The sequence below is a fragment of the Pipistrellus hanaki genome (assembly GCF_964339955.1).
Source record: "Pipistrellus hanaki genome assembly, chromosome: 10".
Classification (NCBI taxonomy): Eukaryota; Metazoa; Chordata; class Mammalia; order Chiroptera; family Vespertilionidae; genus Pipistrellus; species Pipistrellus hanaki.
In genome coordinates, this window is record NC_140512.1 from 7,614,044 (window position 1) to 7,633,629 (window position 19,586).

Here is a 19,586-nt window from a genome sequence, read left to right on the forward strand (position 1 = left end):
AGAGATTTGTTATTCCACTTATTTATGCATTCATTGGTTGAGTCTTATATATACTTTGACCTGGGATTGAACCTACAACCTTGGCATATCTGGATGATGCTCTAACCAACTGAGGTGCCAGCCATAGTCACTTTGCCTATTTTGAGTGTCTGAGTGTCTTTCTTGTCCTAGCTTTTCTCATCTCCAGGAAGACATGATTACTTTATTGGACCAACATATTCAGGTCCAAATGTAAATAGGAAATAAAGTCACTCTTACAACATAATAGAAATAAAATTCTCTATAAAATCTATCATGGCAGAAAGAGCACTGAATTGGGAGTCAGAGATCTAGATTCCAGTCCTGTGTCTGCCTCCACTTAGATGTGGCCTCTGGTCTGATCACATCCCCTCCCCTGGCCGCCTTTTTCTTCTCTGTAAAGTCAGGGAGTTGGGTTCAAGGTTCTCTATGGTATCTTTGAAATCTAAAGTTCTGTGAGCAGGTACTTCTCAGTTTTATAATAATATTTTGCTTGAACTTGGCATTCCTTGCTTCCTATCTTTCCAGCCTGCCTCTAAGCTGGATCTCCCATGTTGGCTTTTTCTGAAGTTCTTTCTCTATTCCTGATGTGGTAGAGCTAACTTAATTTCTCATTTTCACTGTCCCAGTTTCCCTTTTCACTTCCTAGTTTCTGCTTTTCCTTTGTTCATTTTCATGTCCCTAAGTTACCACCAGAACCTAAGAATCAAACCCTGCATGGCAAAGGCATTGTCACTCTGTTGGCTAATATCTGGTTACAGACACTATGCCTGGAGGTGGGTTAGAGTCCCTTTCCTCCCTGCCACTGTGCCATTTACCTGCCCAGCCTCCTGTAGAAGTCCCAAGGCCTTTTCCAGTTGTAAGCGCCTATTTGGCAGCACAGCTCCAGGTATGCTGAATAGGTGAGTCTATAGTGTTCACATGAATGAACTCAGGAGGAAAGCTAACTTTGGGGGAAAACTAGAATACAGGGGAATCTTTCATTATTCATCTCTACTTGTAATTAGAGGCCATTATTGAGTAGATATAACTGGATCATGTCACAGAAATTAAGATGAAAGGCCATAAGCTCTTTACCTTCTTCCTTCCACTACTGACCAAGCTTTACCACCTCCCCACCCCATCTTCCCCCTCAGCCGCCACTTGAATTTCATTCAGCCAGCTAGCACTCAATGTACTCAAACTGTCTCAGAATAGGCAGCATCATGTGTATGTGAGTATGTGTGTGTAGGGTGTGCGTGCATGCATGTGTGTGCGTGCATGTGCATGCATGTGTGGTGTGTGTATGTGTGTGGAAATCTTCCCCAGATGTGCTTGAAGGATAGATTTCTGGATTCCCTCTACCCAAAGATAAAACTAGGTCTCCAATAGGCCTTTCCCTCTGCTGCCCCTGCAGCAGCACCCACAGGCCTTTAAGAAGAGCTCCTGATGGTTTCAGTCCCAGTAAATGAAGGGGAAGAGGAAAGAGAAAAGAGATGCATTTTAACCTTGTCAGCACTTCTTCAGACATCGGAGCACAACCTCAATCAATGTGGAGACATGAAAGGATGTTTGAATAAATGGGACAACATACAAGACAAGGCATTCATGAGGGCTCTGAAGCCTTGGGGGCTGGTCTCTTCTGATGCCAGCAGGTGAGATATTAGGTTTGATGCCTCAACATTGTCTTTGTTCCATTAAAAAGGGGAATGGAGGGTTAGCTACCCAGAGAAATCAGTGTTATATATAATATCAATGCAAAACTAACTCATAGGCAAAAATGCTAGCAGGGTGAAGATGATACAAGAGATCCAAATACTGTATTTCATTGTTTGCCTGAACATTCCTTTATACCAATGGTTCTAAACCTTTAAATGACTTTTCACACTGAGATTCTATTTGACTTTCAAGAGATTTAAATTTCTAAATGTATCTATATAGGTTTGAAAACTATTCATGAAGTGACTGGTAAACTAATAGATATAAAAATATATTTTGTTATACATAGGCCAATAATTGGGTTTCTTTAAAAGTAATTAAATAGCATTAAGATATTAAAGAAACACATCTATAGAGAAAAAAGTCAACATACACACATAGAAAGACATTAGCATTTACTCAAAGGAAAGATTCAGGCCTTTGTCCAAGGACTCATTTATTAAAAGCTCTGGCAATATGGGTGTGGTTCTTATGTGAGTCCCTGACATCTATTTTTTAGTTTTACAAATATTATTTCTTAACCTAACAAATAACCAGCAAATTTGATCCACCTTAAAGTTGTCAGTTAGAGGTGTTGAACCATAGGATTGAAATGGACTCAAGATAGAAAATTATAGAATGTTCAAGTTGCTGGGGAGCCTATAGATTTGGTCCTAACACAGGAGTTGAGATGAGAAGAGCATCTAAATAAAAATATTTCATTGGCCTTAGTGCTTCTACTTAGCAAGCCAACCCATAAATCCTGACTGTCAAGGTAGAAAAATGCAGCCTCTAAATGTACTTACTCTCCTCCCATCCAATAACTCTGGCAGAAGGGAGAATGTTGCTCAGCCCTATAATGGCTTTATGGCCCATCCACACCAGTAGCTAAATTCTTCTTTCCGTGACTTCCCATCTAAAGCCCTTCTTATTCCAAGCCCGATTGTTTCATGGGAAGGAATGTAGACAAATCAGAAGCCGCAGCCTAAAATTGAGACCTTGTTTTCAGGGTGTGTATCTAGGTTCAGAGGAGCCGTGCTTGCCCGGGCTCATCTTTTGGGTGGAGCTGGGTTTCTTGGGCACACGGTGGGACAGGAAGGTGTTAGCTCTACCTTCTATTGTTTTTATCAGTCCTATTATATTTTACTAAACACAAAGGTTAATGCAGAGCAGGCTCAGTTGGTGACAGGCCTGCCTTTTGATGGTATAAACGAGACAAAAATAAATACAGATACAGATAATATTTTTGAAATCATAGTAGGTGGTTTTGTATAAAAATGTGTAAATGGCCGAGACCGGTTTGGCTCAGTGGATAGAGCATTGGCCTGCAGACTGAAAGGTCCCGGGTTCGATTCCGGTCAAGGGCATGTACCTTGGTTGCGGGCACATCCCCAATAGGGGGTGTACAAGAGGCAGCTGATCAATGTCTTTCGCTCATTGATGTTTCCAGCTCTCTGTCTCTCTCTCTTCCTCTTTGTAAAAAAAAAACAATAAAATATATTTTTAAAAAATAAAACTAAAAAAATAAATAAAAATGTGTAAATGGCCCATCTAGTGTAGCTCAGTGGTTGAGTGTCGACCCATGAACCAGGAGGTCTTGGTTTGATTCCCAGTCAAGGCAAATGTCCGGGTTTGTGGGGTTGATCCCCAGTATGACTTGTAGGAGGCAGACACTCAATGATTCTCTCTCATCATTGATATTTCTATCTCTCCCTTCCTTTTGGAAATAAATAAAAAAAAATATATTTTTTTAATGTGTCCCTATGTCCCAAACTGGGGTTTCAGATCTTTTGAGTCCCTTGAATATATTTATCTACCTATCTATATACACACATATACTGCATGCTTATATTATGTACTATTCCATGGTGTGTGTGCGCGTGTAGAGAAAATATCTGGGGAGATAAAGTAAAATATTAGCTTTTTCTGCTTGTAAGAATGATAGTAGATTTGTTTCTTCCCACCTACTTTTTTTTTCCTCAAATAAGTTTACCCTAATGAGCAATTACATTACAAATATATTGCTTGTAATCAAAATGTAGTTGTACTGCATTTTTTTTTTCTGATTGTCCATCCAGGCCCATTCTCCCCGTTCCCAGACTGTTCTCTACCCTACAAGGCTGAACTACATTTACTGCATGAATGATCACCTTGAACTGTGTTTTCCCATTGGATTTAGGCCACTGGTCACATGGGCACCCAGCAGGCTCCAGGGAGAGAAGAAAGGGAGCCTGAGTGGCTGTTGCCCCAGCTCCATCCATTAGTTGCCTCTTTTAACCAAGGGTCACAGCCCCTGCCAGGTACCGTCTCCACAGGCCCTCTCTTTTCCCCTGGTTCTGCTACCCACTCTGTCCCCCGAACCTCCTTTTCTCTCACTCCTTTAAGCTAGGAATGCTAACAGGTCCCAACTGAAACTGGTCCAGGGTACTTACTGCACTATGGCTATAGCTTCCTTGCACTCTGCCTATACCTTTGCAAATAGTTCCTTTATTAATCACTGCTCAAATTACCCATTTTGAGCATGCCATCTGTTTCCTACTGGGACCCAAATGATGCAGTAGTCCAACTCTCTAATTGAAGCTGAATGTTTATATGCAGGAAGTCTGCTCAGGTGAGCAAAGGCTCGATTTCTGTTTGACCAGAGCACTGTGAAACACTGATGTCTGATAGAACAATGGAGTGAAGTGAGATTTTAGAAATTCAGGAATATGAAACCTTCAAAAGACAGGTGATTGTATAGGAAAATGCATAATTTTTAAGAAGTATTTTAAAAACATGACATTTAAGGAAAAAATCATAAAAGAGATCCTTGATATAAAAACAAACAAACAACCAACAAAGAAACCACAGAACCATTCAACTTTTTTGTATATTTCTCTTTTCTCAAGTTCTTACTTTAGGTATAGGGATTTTAAAAAAATGTGTTTTAGGATTGGGACATGTACTATGAATGGGAAGGATGGCTTCAGAAAGGGAAATGTGGGGTCACAGAGGCAGGGCTGGAATTTCAGACAGAGTGACAAGGCCTCAGACATGGGCCTCATTGGAAAGTAACATTGGAGCAAACATTTGGAAGAGGTGAAGGAGGATAATGGGAAAAAGCCTGTGGGGGCAGCGGGTGCCGAGGTTCCCATGTATGAACCGAATGGCCAAGAGTTTCAGCATGAGTCTCGAGAAGAGTGAATAAGGTAGGAGTGGTAGGAAATGAGATCACAGTAGTATAGATGAGATTGTGTAGGTTGGGGGAGGTACCAGGTAGGCACTTACCCCCACTGCACTTTTTTGGACCCTTAAGGATCCAGAAAACCCATTGCTCCTGGGGGGGGGGGGGTGGTGGAAATGTGCTCTTAATATTCAGACAGGATTTCTAGAAGCTTCTTTGGAAATTGTCCTGTCCATTTTCTGGCAGCTGTCCCTTGTTCTATATGACAAATGCTGTTTGGTTTGTTATGGTCAAGTGAAAATGGTATCTCTTTTTACTAAGATTTCATCACATAAGACAGACAAGCTCTCTCATCGATTTGCTCTGTTACATGATGTAATTTGGTTTTTGCTCTCAGACTGAACAAACACTGGGAGCGATGATTCGGTTTGCTTGGAAGCACTGGCCATTCAAAGGTCCTTGTCCTCCAGTAAAGCAGCCACTTCCCAGGATAGAAATATGCTGCTTAATTCATATCGATTGCTAGAACAGCAGAGCAGTAACTTATGTCTGTGAAGTGCTAAACAATCTACAAAGCAAGGCCATTCATGGTGAGCCACCTGACGGGTTCTGCCAGAAGTGCAATGACAGGCACGCACACTCATTCTCTCTTGTTCCAGCGAAGGAAGCCCATCTTGTAGCACACTTTCCTTCTCCCTGAAAAGTCCTATTTTTATGCTAAGAGGATGATGTTGCCTAACCAACACTCCATGCAGGGAAGTTTGCAAGCAAATTCATCTTTGTGGCCAGCCCTACCTTCCAGTTCTTTTGGCCAGGAGAGAAGAGCTGAGGAAGGGGAAGCTTGGGAGAGAGAAAGGCACAGGAAAATCTCTTCTCAGATCTGTAGTATATCATTAGCAGCTTTTAAGAGAGTGCCCAGTTTATATTTCTGGCCATTAAGTAAGTATTTGAAATGCTGGGGGGAAAAATAGGCCCTCAGCATCCCTGGGGTAGTTTTCTATGCACTCTTATTTTAAGTAACTTTACCTTTTCTGGTTAGGACAGGAGAGAAATTTGTTTAGTAATTCTAGAATGGGCCATTTGCCTCCTGCATTACTATACCAGGTTCTCAGTGTGACTTCTCAGCATTTCATTGTGTGCTTAGCACCCCTTTCCTGATATTAAAGGCCCTTTTCTTCCCCAAGCAACACAGAGGTGTGATTGTGCTAATGTCATTGGCTATCAACTTCCCTCCCACACTGGCCTCAGGACCCCAGTTCCTTGCTTGTTTTTAATCATTTTGCTTTAGCTTTCCTGTCTCCCTTTCTAGTTATTTAGGAACTTCCAGCTTGCTGCACTTCAACCAGTGCCTCTGGCTTGAGCTGACCAGACGTATAACTATTTGAGGAGACTATTGAGCTGTGTTCTGGCCTCTTTGTGTTGATATGACTTATGTGGACTCAAATCAGAAAATGGCATCCCTTTGTATTTCAGGCTTAACATGTCCATGTGCCCAACTTAGACTAGAGGAAATTATAAATTGACTATTCTTTATTTCCATATCAATACCTCTTAAATCATAATTTCTTTATCCATCCCATCAACGATAATTCAGTTCTGTGTCAGGCACTGAACTAGGCAATAGTGATAGAAAATAAAACACACACTGAGCCTTTCTTCCTGGAATTTATAATATGATGTACTGGAAGTAATAATGATAACAATTACCCCATGTTACACATAATATAAAGGAAAGGATTGGGGTGCTGAGGTAGAAAATAGTAGGGGGTGATATTCAGAAGATGAACCTGAAATGAAGAGGGGAAGTCTTTCTAAGAGTGAGGAGATGATCTAGGGAAAGACAGCATGCTTATAGGATAATGTTACGTTACTGAAGTTTCTTTCCAAGATCAAAGGAAGCAAGGACATACTATCCTTATTTTGTGTTTGAATAAACACCATCAATAAACAAATTTATTGCCTAGAGGATAAGCAGTGACTAAGAGAAGAAATTCCAGGAATGTACCTGTAAAGGGGTGAAGGTGAGAATTTGAACTCATGAGTTGTGTAGTGAGTAGAGAAGGGTGACTGGAGTGGAGGGTTTGGGCAAAGGACTAGGGTAAGAGATAGGGCTGAATACACAGACTTGAGGCGAGGCTGAGAGAGGGCTTTAGTAAGTAAAGGGGAACCTAGGGGTGGGGTTAGAATTGAGTGACTTAGGAAAGGGCTGATTTATACCATTTAATTGGTCTGGAGTGATCTGGGAGGGACCAGAAGCAGTGGAAGCCTGGAGAGCAGTAGAAAGCTATTGTATGATCAGGAAAGGAGATGATAACTCTCTGGAGCTTGTGGGACAGCAAAGAAAAGACAGATATGGAAATCATGAGACAAAATCAACAGACTAAGGACATTAAACAGATAATTTGCTTCATGGTGGAGCTTGGATAGAAACACAGAGCTATTGACTAGTAGTACTTTGCCCTTCAGACCATGGTCTAATCAGCTCTAGATGCTATGTCTTATCCTGTTTCTAATCTCTGTGTATGTGAAGGTATTTTTCAGATTTTTTTTTTCATTTCCATCTTCCTTAAATTTTCATATTCCCTCTAAACTATAGGCTTTATAGGGGAGCACTTCTTTTTGTTTTCTCTTTCCACAGCACTAGTTACACTTACTGTATATTTCCTCAGCAAACATCTATGTGACAGGCATTGTATTAGTCCTTAGGACAATGATATGAAGTCAGACCCTGCTCCTGTAGTCAGAGTATTCACAGTTAGAAAGAGAAGATTGATCTTAAAGATAAGTAAATGCACCAATGTATTACAGGAGTTGTGAGAAAAGTATGTATGAGATAAGATGTAGGACAAAGGAGTGGTTAATTAGTTCTATCAGTTGAGAGGTGGTGTTAGTCTTGGCAGTAATCATAATAATAGCAATGATAATTATAATAATGACTATTACCATTTATTGGGCATTTAATATGTTCAACATGGCACTAAACTCCGTATTTATATTACTTAACATAATAATTATAAAAATCTTACATAGTAGGGTTGTTCCTGTTTTAAAAATAAGAAAATTGAAGCACAGAGAACCTATAAAATTTGATCAAGATCACACGTTATTTATTTATTCACTGACTAGTTGAATGTATTGCATATCTGCGAAGTACCCATCATGAGAGGACACTGGCTGTTCTCCAATGAACATGGCATATTCCCTGCTCCAAATTTACTGGAGGAATCACTCCTGGAAACAAGTGATGCTCTCTAATGAGGAGTGGACAAGGCCCTGTGGGATCTCAGAACAGGAAATAACTATGGGGACCAGAAAGAGTGGGGGAAAGCTCTACAGAGGAGGGGACATCAGAGCTGGATCTTGATGAATGGATTGACTGCATAAAAGAAATATTATTTGCAAGGGTGAAAAAAGACATGAAATGGTGTGGAATAGTCAACAAGCATTGAGGTCTGTGGGTGTGCCCAATAAGGGGTGGAGGTGATAGTGAGGATGAGCTGCCCCGAGGTGATTTGGGAAAGATTGGGACCAGATTGTGAAAGACCGAAGTCAATGGGATGGCATATATAGAAGAGGTAAGGGATGGCCAGCAGAAGTCTTTTAAGTAGACTGGTAGCATGATGGAATGTACATCTTGTTGGAAAAAGTAATTTTCCCTCATTTATTTATTTTATTTTTATTAAATTTATTAGGGTGACTTCAGCTACTAAAATTATATAGGTTTCTTCAAGTGCACAATTCCATAATACATCATCTGTATATTGTATTGTGTGTTTACCACCAAAAGTCAAATATTTTTCTGTCACCTTATATTTAACCTCCTTTATCCTCTACTTCCTCCCCCTCATCCCTCTTTCCCTCTGGTAACACCATAGTATTGTCTGTGTCTATGAGTTTTGCTTGTTTATTTGTATTGTTTGTTCATTTGTTGCTTTCAATTTTATATCCCACATGTAAGTGAAATCACATGGTTCTTGATTCTTAAGAAATGAGGGACCGTACCAGTGACTGAGTAGAATATCACTTTCAGTGGTGTTAGACTAGTTTCTAACTCCCAGGATATCTGTAGAAACAAAAACCACAGAAGTTTGCCCAACTGTAATTTTAGTAACCTGAATGAAGCAGCACCATTACCTTCCTTTTAATTAATATGATTATATTTAGCAGAGCAACCAAGACAATAAAGTGATAGGTGTGAGGAGAAACATGGACAGTCCAAGGCACTGAGAATCCGAAAGTGAAGGAACAGGATCTTTGAGAGACACCTGGAAATTGTTTCTCACAGTCAAGGGTGGCACCTGAGAAGACATTTATTATTTTGAGCATTTTATTACAGTATTAAATGAATAGCTATAAAACGCTCACAGAGATGGTTCTGGGGCTCTGCCTTCAAACCCAGTATTAGAAAAGATGACAGAGGTCTGGGATTGGAGGAGAGTGTAGCTGCTCTGTATTCTGCAGACTCCTGTTGAAGGTTGAGATGGGAAGGGTGCCTCCTCTTCCTCCTCCATAGATGAGCAGGCTAAGGCCACTGAGAATCATATCAGTGTGCCAACTGCCTTTCTACCCATTGCTAGGGAATTTGTCTTGGAAATTAAACTTGATCCAAACATCAGAGAAATTATCTCTTTCTCAGGCTTTCCCTGAGCTCTTGGAACTCCTGAAGTAGCATCAGTGAGTAAGGAAGAGAGGATATCTGGTTTCTTTTAGCAGTTTGATAGAAGTACAACACTCTTTAGCGGTTTAATAGAAGTTCAACATTTTTTGAACTACAGCTTTCCCTCCCTAATCTTAATCTGCCCTGTTTATTGTAAACCAATCTAGAAAAGCCTGTGTAGTAGGCAACATGATATATATTTTTTAATCCTCACTTGAGGATATTTTTATTGATTTGAGAGAGTGAGACAGACTGAGAGAGAGAGGGAGAAAGAGAGAGAGAGGAGGGGGTTAGAGAGAAACATCAGTGGAAGAGAGAAACATCCGATTGGTTGCTTTCTACATGCATCTGACTGGGAATCCAACCCAAAACTTAGATATGTGCTCTGATGGTGAATTAAACTTGAAAACCTTTTGGTGTATGGGACAACACTCCAACCAATTTAGTCATCTAGCCAGAATGGCAGCATGATATTAAGACAAGAGTCCTTAATCAATCACTTTGAAATGAATTCATAGTGTATTCCCAGGTTTTTCTAGGTGTGAAAGTGGTGGTGATAATATTGATCTAAATTTGTGATATAACAATATATTGTAGATCTTGGGCTCATATGCAGAATCAATTAATAACTTATTTTAATGTTCATAGAAAGGATATCAAGTACAAATATTATTTTACCAGGTAGGCTCTGAGCTCCTCCACTTATTTGACTATGTGACTTTGAACAAGTCACTTAACCTGTCTGTTCCTCAGTTTCCACATCTGTGTAATGGGGATAATTAATATACCTACCTCCTAGACTGATTATAAATATTAAATTTTCTGACATATTATAATAATGTTTAAGTGTTAACTATTATTAATAATATTTCTATTAATATCAGTCATGGGGAGTAGCCACCCAGAATGAACTATTACTTTCTGAGCTTCACATTATGAACTTTACTAAAAAGAAAAGTATACATTTGCTGTCAGGCATTATACATGCTGGAATATCTGTTATCTCATGTGATGTTCACTGCAACCCTGACCACTTCAATGATAAGAAAGGTATGGCTTAGAGAACCTGAATAACATCCCTCAGATGATATGGAGCTTATGTGAACTTGATCCTGATTTCAGAGCTCATGTTTTGTTTCTGTACCTTGGGCCCTCTTAGAATTTTCCTGAAATAAATAGCAAACTCTATAAGAGCAGAATTTAAATGTTCATGTCAAAGCTGGATTTTCAATAATGCCCTGGGCTCTACTCTCCATTTCCTACTTCAGAGGTTGCCTGAGATGGTTTCTTACCTATTTTATCCATCTATTTTTTTATTGTCAAAAGTTTTACATATGCCTCCTTTTACCTGAATTGACTCCCTCCCCCCACCCTTGTAGCCATTCCCATTCCAGGCAAGCCCCCACAGCCCCAGGGTCTGTGTCCATTGGTTATGCTAACATACATGCATACAAATCCTTTGATTGCTCTCTAACTTTCCCACCTCTCTTGCCATTTGTCTCTGGATTTATTTTTGTTCATCAAATTATGTTGATCATTATATCCCACATATGAGTGAGATCATGTGGTATTTTTTCCATCTTGCACTGTGTGACTACACTAAGGAGAATTCTCTGGGGAGAGAGGCAGCCTGGATGGCCCCTGATCTCCCCACCCTACCAGCTGTGTCTCCTTAGTACCTCACTGTCCCCTTTGTTATGGATCAGACCACCCTCAGTAGGATTCAAAATACTCATACTAGTATTTCACTTCCTGAGACACCATGAAAGAGTCAAGACCCTCTAGAATAGCTTCTATACCTCCAAAGAGCATAGTTGCTCCCAGAAGGTTAGAGCTTTTGTTATTCTGTGAATGTCTCAGATATCTTTTGGATGCAGTTCATGGATGTTTACATCTGAGAAGTTCTGAATGTCTTCATAACTGCCCAGGCATCATTAAGATGCAGACAATTTCAAGATTGCACAACTCAACTTGTAAACACGTGTCAGGATGAACCTGGCTCTTTATAGAGAAACCCATAAAGTCTCCACACCTTGGCAGTTGGACAGGCTATAGATTTGAAGATAACATTTTGGGACCTTATGGGAATCAACATAATTTTGCCTGTATGCTCCAACCTTCACTTTCATTTGTGGGCCACTTCCCTTCATCCTTCATTACCACACCCTGAAATTATAGTTATTTGTAAGAACATGGATATATATACCTATGCATCAGGTTGTTTTTTTGCATATTGTATTCCAAGTCCATGCATGCAGAAAGACAATTACCACTCTACCTCAAGCTCACTGAGTATGCAATCAAGACTCATTATTTTCCTGATTCTCATCTCATTCACACCCTGTACGTCTCAGAACAACAGTGAATGGAGAGCAAGGGACATGAAGGGAAGAAAAATTCCAAGGACATGTGAAGAAATTTGAACCAAATAGGGAAAAATTTGGTGAAGACAGTTTGTATGTTGAGCTTTCATCTTTGATGCTTGAGAAATTTTACCTTTTGTTAGATGCATTTCTTGAATCCTGATCCCTTGGGTCTGGCAGAAAGCTATAATTTTCAGAAGGCTAATTTTTGCAAAAGCTTATAGTTATGGAGGAAAAAAATCAGTGCTTCCAGGCTCATGAATCAGAGTCTAAAAAGTCTGTTTGGATATTTAGTGTCTCATAAAATGTAACATAGAGAGACTTATGGAGTGTCAGAGCTAGAAAAGATCAGGGAGAACATGTGGTCCAACCCCCTGCTTTTATCAGTAAGGCTATGGAAGCCAGGGAAGTTGAATGATTTGCCCAGGTTATATGGCTACAAGGAGGGGTAGAGAAACTGGACTAGAAGAGACCTCCTAATACCTAAGCCAGTATATTTTCAATATTACCACATATTACTAATCATTTGAGCAAAAATGTGAACCATGTATCATTAATGAGAGAATCTTAACAATGAAAGAGACCTTGAAGGTCATCTAGTACCATCTACCACCTGGTACAAGAATCATCTTGGTGACATCCTTGACAGATGACCACTGGTCGCTACTGACTTAACTTTGATGCCAGAAGCTCAGTACTTTACAAGGTAGCTTGTTTAGTTTTTTGATATCTCTACTTATGGTAAATGTATCCCAACAAAAGGTCAAATTCAGATTCTTAAATTATTAATCCAGAAGAAGTGGGGGCGGCCAGAGGTGGTGAATGGCATGGCCGTAGTCATGGTGCAGAGTTCACTATCTTAAAATGAGAAGAATAGTGCCTATTTTATAGGGTCATTGTGAGGATTAGAGTGCAGTTTATAAAGCATCTCCTATAGTGGCTGCCTCAAACTAGGTACTCACATTGTAGTTATTATTGGCTTTTATCATCATTTTTTGAAATCATGGCTGCAGGAGCAACAGATACTATATCTAATCCCACAAATATTTGAAGACAGTTATCATGACCCTCTAAGTCTTCTCTTCTCCAGACTAAATATTCCCTGATTCTTCTACTGTTCTTCCTGTGATGCATTTCGGATGTTGTCGTGGCTTTCATTCCATCCTATTTGTCAAATCCCCCCTTAAAATGTGGTCGCCAAATGTGGTCAGTTCAATGTGCTCTGCAGGGGAATAATTATTTCCCTTGATCTGGACTTTGCACTTCTCTTACAACAACCTAGATTTATGTTAGCATTTTTTGGAGGCCAGATCACACAGTTGGCTCAGTAAAACCTGAATCTACTATGCAGAACATAGCTATGCCTCCCTACACGTGTCAACTGCAGAGTTGACAAGCACAATTTTTACATCTTCATCCAAGCTGTTAATAAATATGTTAAACAAGAAAAGACCAAAGGTTGAACTTCAAGGAACACCACCCCCCAATCCTTCCGAGCATATTGACATATGTCCACTGCTTTTGTGACACCTTTTCACCAGCTCCAAATCTATGCACTCTACCAGAGAAGTAGCTCAGCAAGATAGAGTTAATCTTTGTATTTTGGAAATTGGATGTTTAATTTATCTGGAGGTTAAAATGCCGTTCTTTTATCAATGAAGACAGGTTTTAAACCAATAATTGGGAAAATGTGAACTCAGAAAGTAATTTCATGTTTGAGTTACTATATAATGCTTAAAGAAAAAAGACTATCTCCTCCTAATATGAAATAATAATGCTTGTCTAATTGTTTCATTTTCCACTATGTTTTGAAATTACCCTCTGTATTTGGAGAAGGAGGCTGGAGAATGTGCTGATTTTATGTGTGGGAAAGCATATTATTGAAGAATTAGAATATAACTTTCAGATGCCTTTTCTATGTCTGGTGGAGATTACAGAGACAAAGAGATGATTTTGGTGGGAAAGGGGGAATTTATTTTCCTATATAGTCCTTTGTATTTCTTAAAAAATGATTTTCAGAGAAGATTCTTAAACTGGTTTTGGCATGGGTTAGAGGATCTTACTTATTTTTCTCATTTAACATGCTTTACTCTGAAGATATGAAACCCATGTTTTTAGGCTGTAGCACAATTCAGTTTTTCTTAGTTTTCATGGTAGGAAAAAAAAAAGAATGGTTGTTGCCATCATTTGAGCCAAAGTTCTCAGATTTGAAGCTCACTACTTTGTATTTTCCTCCAAAGGTTCATTTAATACTTTACCAAAGGCTTTACTTTCCAATCTACATGCCATGCTTATGGCTTTTTTCTTAATCCTGATCCTCTCTATTTCTTTGGCCCAAGTATAAGTACCTTAGCATCTAAAACTGTATTATTGTGAGTATACTTAGAGATTTTGAGGTAAATAGATAAGAAGTTAGCACTCTGAAAAATTGCATAGGGAACAAAAGATAAGATTTTATCATACTGAATGTTTTAGGAATGATACTTTTATATTTTTCTTATTCACTAAACATTCATTGAGCACCTACTATATGCCACTGACTTATACAATAGAAACACAATGGGAATAGAATCATACTTAGTCCCTTCTGTCAGTGTGCTTATATTCTAGAGCAGGGGTGGGAAACATCCGGCCCACAGATGTGTAAGTCCCACCAAATCATTTGGTCTTGCCTTGCCAAGCCATTAGGGATGAGCTCATTAAATGTTTGACTAAATATAGCAGGCTAATATTTAGGTTGATAATTTTGTATGGCATGAAAATGATGTTATAAATACCCAAATGGTCCTTGGCAGAATAAAGGTTCCCCACCCATCTTCTAGAACAGTGGTTCTCAACCTTTCTAATGCCACAACCCTTTAATACAGTTCCTCATGTTGTGGTGACCCCCAACCATAAAATTATTTTCGTTGCTACTTCATAACTGTAGTTTTGCTACTGTTATGAATCATGATGTAAATATCTGTGTTTTCCGATGGTCTTAGGCTCTATAGCAGGGTCGCCTAAGACCATCGAAAACACAGATATTTACATTATGATTCATAACAGTAGCAAAATTACAATTATGAAGTAGCAACGGAAATAATTTTATGGTTGGGGGTCAGTACAATCTGAGGAACTGTATTAAAGGGTTGCGGCATTAGAAAGGTTGAGAACCACTGTTCTAGAGGAAGAAACATGTTAATCAAATAATAAAAAATAATTGTAATATTGTGAAAAATACTACAAAAAAAGGAGATGATGCCCATCATGGGAGAGGTCAGCTTCCTCATGAGTTGCTTGATCTAGCTTTTGAAGGTGTGGTCAAGGTTGAAGAGCAGAGGCAACAGAAAAGAGCTGATTGCAAGGCCCTGTGCTGAGATGGAGCATTGTCAGTTTAAAGGCAGGAATATTTCAGCACAGTGGAATAAATCACAGGGGCAATAGTGACTGTCGTATAAGGCAGGCTGTGGAGGTAGAAGGATCCCATACAAACCTTGAAGGTCATCCAGAGAATGCTGCCAGTGTTTTCTAAGCCATAGGAAGCCAACCATTCAAGAAGCTAGGGTTAGAGGTTGTAGGGGAATTGTAGAGATATGATCAGTTTTACCTTTTGAGAAGATCCTTATGGTTATAATATGGGAAAGAGGAGGAAGGGAAGCTAAAGTGAGTGACAGGAGACAAACTAGGAGACCACTGTCTAGTCCAGGAAAGGATGTGGTGCTGGTTAGGTGTAAGCTTGTAGAAGGATAGATGGAAAGATAGAAAGAGATATAGGATGCTTAAGTTGAATTTATAATATTTGGGGACTGACTGTGGGGGCAATAGAAAAGATATGTCAAATGTAACTAAAAAAGAGGTCATAGATTTTATATTCTTGTTTGTGAGTTTTAATATTATTATTTTAAAAATTTAATCATGCTGCTTCTAAAAAACAGAGTCAGGGATTATATTATTGACAAAGTAGGTGATAGCAGGCAAGATGAAAACTCTTTAGTATCTTTAAGGATCCAAACAATGGAAAAAATAATACTTGTAATTGTTTACTTTGTCAAGATCTCATTAAGACTCAGGAAAGTAAGTTTGTTAAGACTCGATTTCAAAGGAAATAACACAATTATTTTTATTTTCATTATTTTAAGTTTAATCCTCTATGTCTCTAGATCCTATAAAAAGAACTGAGCATGTCCCTGCAGTGTCACCCAAATAGAAATCACCACTTCCTTTCATGTTACTTTACCCAACCACAATATTTCCCCACATCAGAAAAGCTTCCCAGTATATAAGAGGAGCATTGGACTGTGTGTGTATGTATAAGCCTGTTCATGCCTTTGGGAACCCACGACAAAACAGTCGCTCACAGTCTATGCCAGGTGCCCAGTTTCCATCTGGACTCCTAACAAACTGTGTGGTCAGGAGTTAAAAATCAGAAACATGGGAAAGGTGCAATGTGATGGACACAGCCACCCCAAGTACCATATATGTTATCACCATCATTTAACACGTAGTGCAGGAAATCCTGTTCTTTGCAAAAGAACTTCAAAGAACCACTTCTAGTTCTCTTGGGTAACATTTACTTTTTTCTTTGCTAACCCCAAAGCGCAGACAGATATATATATATTTTTTCCTCCAGTAAATTGCTAGTGACACTTCATTTCTTTCCTGCCATCCTCAACCCATTGTCCAAATGACCTCTCGAATTTCCCTCCTCTCCTAGGCTGAAGTTCTGTACATGATGGTTACAGAGGCCAGAACTTAATTTGCTTTGCCCCGTGCTTACTCTTTCTTTTATAGGTTCTGAATGTTTCATATTTTAGCCCCAACATGTTGCTCAGTCTTCCCTAGCTTCAATATGTATCCTCTCTTGTCCCAGTGACCTTCTTTTCTGGAAGAGCTATCTTTTAAGCTAATTTTTTACCTTATTTTAGAATTTTAAATGAAACCTTTATCTAAGTCATCAGAAAGAAATATTAGAACCCTTAAGTGACTTAGTCTCATTTTTTCTTTCACTAGTTTGTTCATGCAATATGTTACTTTCTGAATGCCTACTATGTTCCAAACATAGGTATAGCATTTTTGACACAAGCATTCTACATTCTAGAGGGAAAGATAATGAATAAGCAAACAGTCACTCATTCTGTATTCTGTGATTCCATAACATCGTTATGAATTGATTTTATGGAAATACAGCAGACGTTGCAACTTTTGCTCTTGTTTTATTAGATCCCAGACACCTAGTGTCTGTTCCAATCATCCATCCATCCCAATTCTGAGGCTTGGGTAATGGGTACCCAGATTACAATCTGGAAAAGTAGCATTTTTTTTTAGGGGGGGGGGGGCGGGATATAGTGGTTGACTGAAAAAGAAGCGGGGGAAAAAAGTAACCTACTGTGCTTGTCATTCAAAGCAGAATGCCAAAAGGCTCTTCACTAAATCACAGGGTTAAGCACATACCACGGAAATCATTTTCAAATGCAGTATATATCACACCGAGTCACTAAACGTCCCTGATGTAAACCTCACATCAGGATGGAGGCAATGTGATTAGTGAACTTCAAGGTATTTTCTTACGTGCTTTACTCTTAGGGCAAATAGTTATTTTTCATCTATTCATAGTTGTAAGTTATAAACAAGATGAATGGACCTATGGCTTGCCAGAGCCATAACTCTCTATTTAGTTGACATAACCAGATTCCCAATTTTGGTCTTCGAGAGCTTGAAAGTAGGATAAAACATTGGCTTCCTCTGACCTTTCCCCTCTGTCTTCTCTGGGCAGAATATCTCGATGCATAATACAGTTGGTGGGGCCATGGCGGGGCCTGGAGCTCACCAGCTTGGCAGCACACGGATGCCCAACCATGACACCAGTGTTGTGATTCAGCAAGCCATGCCGTCACCCCAGTCCAGCTCTGTCATCACACAAGCACCTTCCACCAACCGCCAGATCGGGTAAGGAGACCTCCTTGTTGTCTCTGGGGCCTGGCTGGAGCTCAGGGAAGGTTCTAGATTTTCTTCTTGTTTCTAGTGCCCGGGTTGGATGAGACAGAAGTTGGTTTTCCTGGCTGATGTGATATTGCCTAGAGCTCACAGTGTTGTTTTTTATAGAAGGGAGATGAGGGTCTCTGTTTGGTGGATGCTTTTTGACCCTGACTTTGGGTTAGGGGTCAGGGAGCAACTCATTCTGTATCATTGTTTCTTCAAACAAGATTTAGGAATTGTAAGATGACTACAGGAAACTCTTTGGGTGTTTTGGAGTCCACAGCATAGTTCTCAAGACAAATACTTGAGGATAGTAGAAAGAAGTTTCTCCCTTCTCTGTATTGGTCCATAGTCATTTCTGGAGTAGACAGAACAAATAAAGCAGGCTCTCTCCCTCTAATTTACATAAAAAAGATAATTCCAAGGCCTTGGTAAGATGGTCCTGGGCACTTTGTATTATGGGATGGAAAGAGCTCTCACTTCTGAGTATCATGTGAGAGCTCTAGTCCCTTGCTACTCAGAGTGGGGTCTGAGGACCAGCAGCCTGTGCATTAGCCAGGGGCTTCTTAGAAATGCAAAATCTCAGCTTCCTTATCTCCAGAATGAGGATGGTGTCTCTTTTTTCTACCCTCGCAAGAGTAAAGAGGAAATAAAATATTTAAGAGCATTCAAGTTCTTAGGAAGAGAAGATAATAACTAAAGCCAAAGAGCTGTGATAAATTTATATTGTTGGATGCTGAAAACTGGTTGCTCTATGTTTCCAGAGTTTAAAACAGCAAAGGGAGCCTTTTAGGATATACATCAGAGTGAAGTTTGAACATCCAGTTGAATATTGGATATGGTAATGTAAAAAAATTAGAAGTTGTCCCACAATTTGTCAGTGTGTCTTTGCCCCCTTGTTTCCAATGCTTGTAAGAATTAGCAGACCGAAGCAAGTACCAGGGACATCACTGGCTTATTTCTCCTTCAAATGCTCTAGAAGGTATACCCTGCCTCACATTTCTCATCTTACCTGGATGGGTTGTGATATGTGGAGACCTACCTTAACAAATGACAGTTGTGGGCAATGACAATTTTGTGAGTTTGCTGTGAGTCCATTTGGTTTCTCATTCAAAAAATAGAAAATGAATCCAGCCATTTGAATGCTTGCTCTGTTTGAAGAAGCCAGCACTCAATTAGCAACTGTCTCTGTTAAAGACTTCTTTTCTTCTCAGATGACTATGCAAGCAAATGCTGCCACTATCTAAAGCAAGAACCTATAATGTACTAAGAGGGCGGGGTGGGTTGTCAAGGACAGTGTCAAAACCTCAAGGGACTCCTTCACTCTAGTGGCTTGGCTTTGGGCAGACAATTCACAGTTAGGCCAGCTAATTATAATTATTTTATTTTTCTTTCAAAGGGAAAAAACATAAAATGTGCTAGAGTTTATTAGCAGTTTTACAGCATTCCTTCTCCCCTGGAGTTCTGCCTCTCCCTGCAGCACCAGTCCCCAGCTACCCTCTTGGAGGCCCTAAGTATTCAGCCATTGTTAGAACAATGCCGGTTTTTGTGAAACAGCCTTTTAAGGGTTAGCCCTAAATTCTGGGATGGGTGTTGACTGTCAATAATTTACCTAGTTTGCCCAAGGCTGTACAGTTGGGTGACATTTCTAGGCCATGTCACTATGCTTGGATAGGTGGGGGTGTTTCTCTGATACTTGTGACCTCCTGACCCACTCGGTTTCCCATTTATTCCCAGTCCTGGGGTGTTG

General features: G+C 39.6%; 1 protein-coding gene across 6 annotated transcripts in view; it reads left to right on the forward strand.

Annotated features, from left to right (window-relative positions):
* CREB5 (cAMP responsive element binding protein 5) overlaps nucleotides 1-19,586 on the forward strand; it is a 387,508-nt gene that overhangs the window by 124,873 nt on the left and 243,049 nt on the right. For all 6 annotated transcript variants that reach the window (XM_084896981.1, XM_084896984.1, XM_084896985.1 and 3 more), the window contains one exon: nucleotides 17,634-17,806. In XM_084896981.1, the coding sequence (XP_084753107.1) occupies nucleotides 17,634-17,806 (173 nt within the window). The remainder of the gene's footprint in view (nucleotides 1-17,633; nucleotides 17,807-19,586) is intronic.